Below are 1,683 nucleotides of genomic sequence, written 5' to 3'. Positions count from 1 at the left end.
TATCTACTCCTTCGTGATAAGAACTCTGTCTAGACATCCAGTTTTGTCATAAATAAGAACTCTGCCTAGACATGAATAAGAACTCTGTCTAGCATGGCCACTGACATGTTGATGGCACTTTCTTTGTCAACTGAATTTTGACGGTAGTAAAAATGAAAAATTCAGACTTTACCCAATGCAGACTTGCAGAGCACTTGTGCACGAGTCCGATGAGCATGAGGAGGAGCCGTCGTCGTCGATGGGCTAGACCTGCAGAGCCACAATATAATCCATGATTCAGTACTGCGCAACAATGAGAAAATCTTATTGAACTTTGAGACAGTACTAATTTCAGAGTCAGGGTTCATGGGTGAATTTTGAGACAATACAAATCTTATTAAAATGTTGGATTTGGGTCGCCTATGTGTACAACTCCATCAGTAAAAATCATCAGGACAAAGAAAGAAGGAAGATAAGACAATAGAGCATGCCACGGGAGGGGAGGGAGGAGGGCGGACCGGAAGAGGGAAGAGCGGCTGGTGCTGCCGGACTTGTGGACGAGCCCGTTGGAGCAGGAGCTGCTGGGCGACAAGGGAAAGCTCCTCCTCGACCACAATTCGGTCCCTAAGAAGAGGAGGGAGGGAGTGTGCTGCGGTGTAGCTCCGGCCGGCGGCTTTGGGTTGGGAGGGAGCGGCTGCTCCAGGGAGGGAGTCGCGGCTGAGCGAGAGGGGATGGTCCGGGGAGGCAGGCGGCATCGCGGAGAGCAGATCCACGACGGGAAGGGACGGCTCCAGCTCGCCAAGCTCGGGGAAGGCTGCCGCCGTCAGAGAGCAGATCGAGAACAAAAATCGAGCCTTCTCCTTCCCATGGTTCACCATGGGGAACGAGCAAGGGAACAAGGAGAGGGAAGCAACACGGTGGAGGTGTGGGCCGAGGTAGCTCCAGCAACGCGCAGGGGAGCCGAGCAGGGGAGCTCCAGCGCGGGGGGAGCCGAGAGGGAGGGCTCCGGCGCGCAGGGGAGACGAGTGAGGCTGCGAGGGAGACGACCAGGGACTATGGGTTGTGTCGGGAATTCGCAGAGGGGGTTTTCGCAAAAATGTCACTGCGACATGTTTTTCGGGACGGAGGGAGTACTTGAAAAATATTGAATGTCTATACAAGAAATGTTGATCATGTATTGAGAAAAATAACTAAACTTGTCTTTGAGAAATATAATCAAGCATTTGAAAAGTGTTGAATAAGTAATCGAAAATGTTAATCAAGCATTTAAAAAAGGTTTATAATGTTTATAAAATTGTTGACCATCTACTAAAAAATGATGATTTTTTTAATAATGTATTCAAAAATGTTAATCAATAATTTGAAAAAATATGGAATAGTATTTGGAAAAATATAGTCAAGCATTAAAAAAATGTTAAATGTGTATATGAAAACATTTGACCATGTATTAAGAACTTGATCATGTATATAAAAATGTTAATCAAGCATTTAAAAAATGTGAAACAACTATTTATAAAATGTTAATCAAGCATTTGAAAAAAATGCGAGGGTGGAAAATGTTAAATGTGTATTAAAAAATATTGACCATGAATTAAAAACTAATGATTTTTTTATCATGTACATAAAATTGTTAATCAAGCAGTTGAGAAAAATGTTGAAAAAATATTTTTAAATGTTAAATGTGTATGAAAAAATGTCGACCAT

At 43.4% G+C, this 1,683-nt stretch overlaps 1 protein-coding gene across 1 annotated transcript; it reads right to left on the bottom strand.

Annotated features, from left to right (window-relative positions):
- Window positions 1–6: 6 nt before the first annotated feature.
- On the bottom strand, window positions 7–1,052 carry LOC123177774 (uncharacterized). Its single transcript, XM_044591311.1, has 2 exons — window positions 498–1,052; window positions 7–249 (listed from the first exon to the last, which is right to left on the bottom strand). The coding sequence occupies exons 1-2, from the start codon at window positions 855–857 to the stop codon at window positions 244–246; spliced, it is 366 nt and encodes a 121-aa protein (XP_044447246.1). The 5' UTR covers window positions 858–1,052; the 3' UTR covers window positions 7–243.
- Window positions 1,053–1,683: the final 631 nt, after the last annotated feature.

The sequence above is a fragment of the Triticum aestivum genome, unplaced genomic scaffold (genome assembly GCF_018294505.1).
Source record: "Triticum aestivum cultivar Chinese Spring unplaced genomic scaffold, IWGSC CS RefSeq v2.1 scaffold73535, whole genome shotgun sequence".
Lineage (NCBI taxonomy): Eukaryota > Viridiplantae > Streptophyta > Magnoliopsida > Poales > Poaceae > Triticum > Triticum aestivum.
This window is presented reverse-complemented; position numbering and strand designations above follow the sequence as displayed.

Excerpts from the sequence above, each read along its gene's own strand:
- LOC123177774 (XM_044591311.1), bottom strand. The coding sequence starts at position 857 with ATGGTGAACCATGGGAAGGAGAAGGCTCGATTTTTGTTCTCGATCTGC.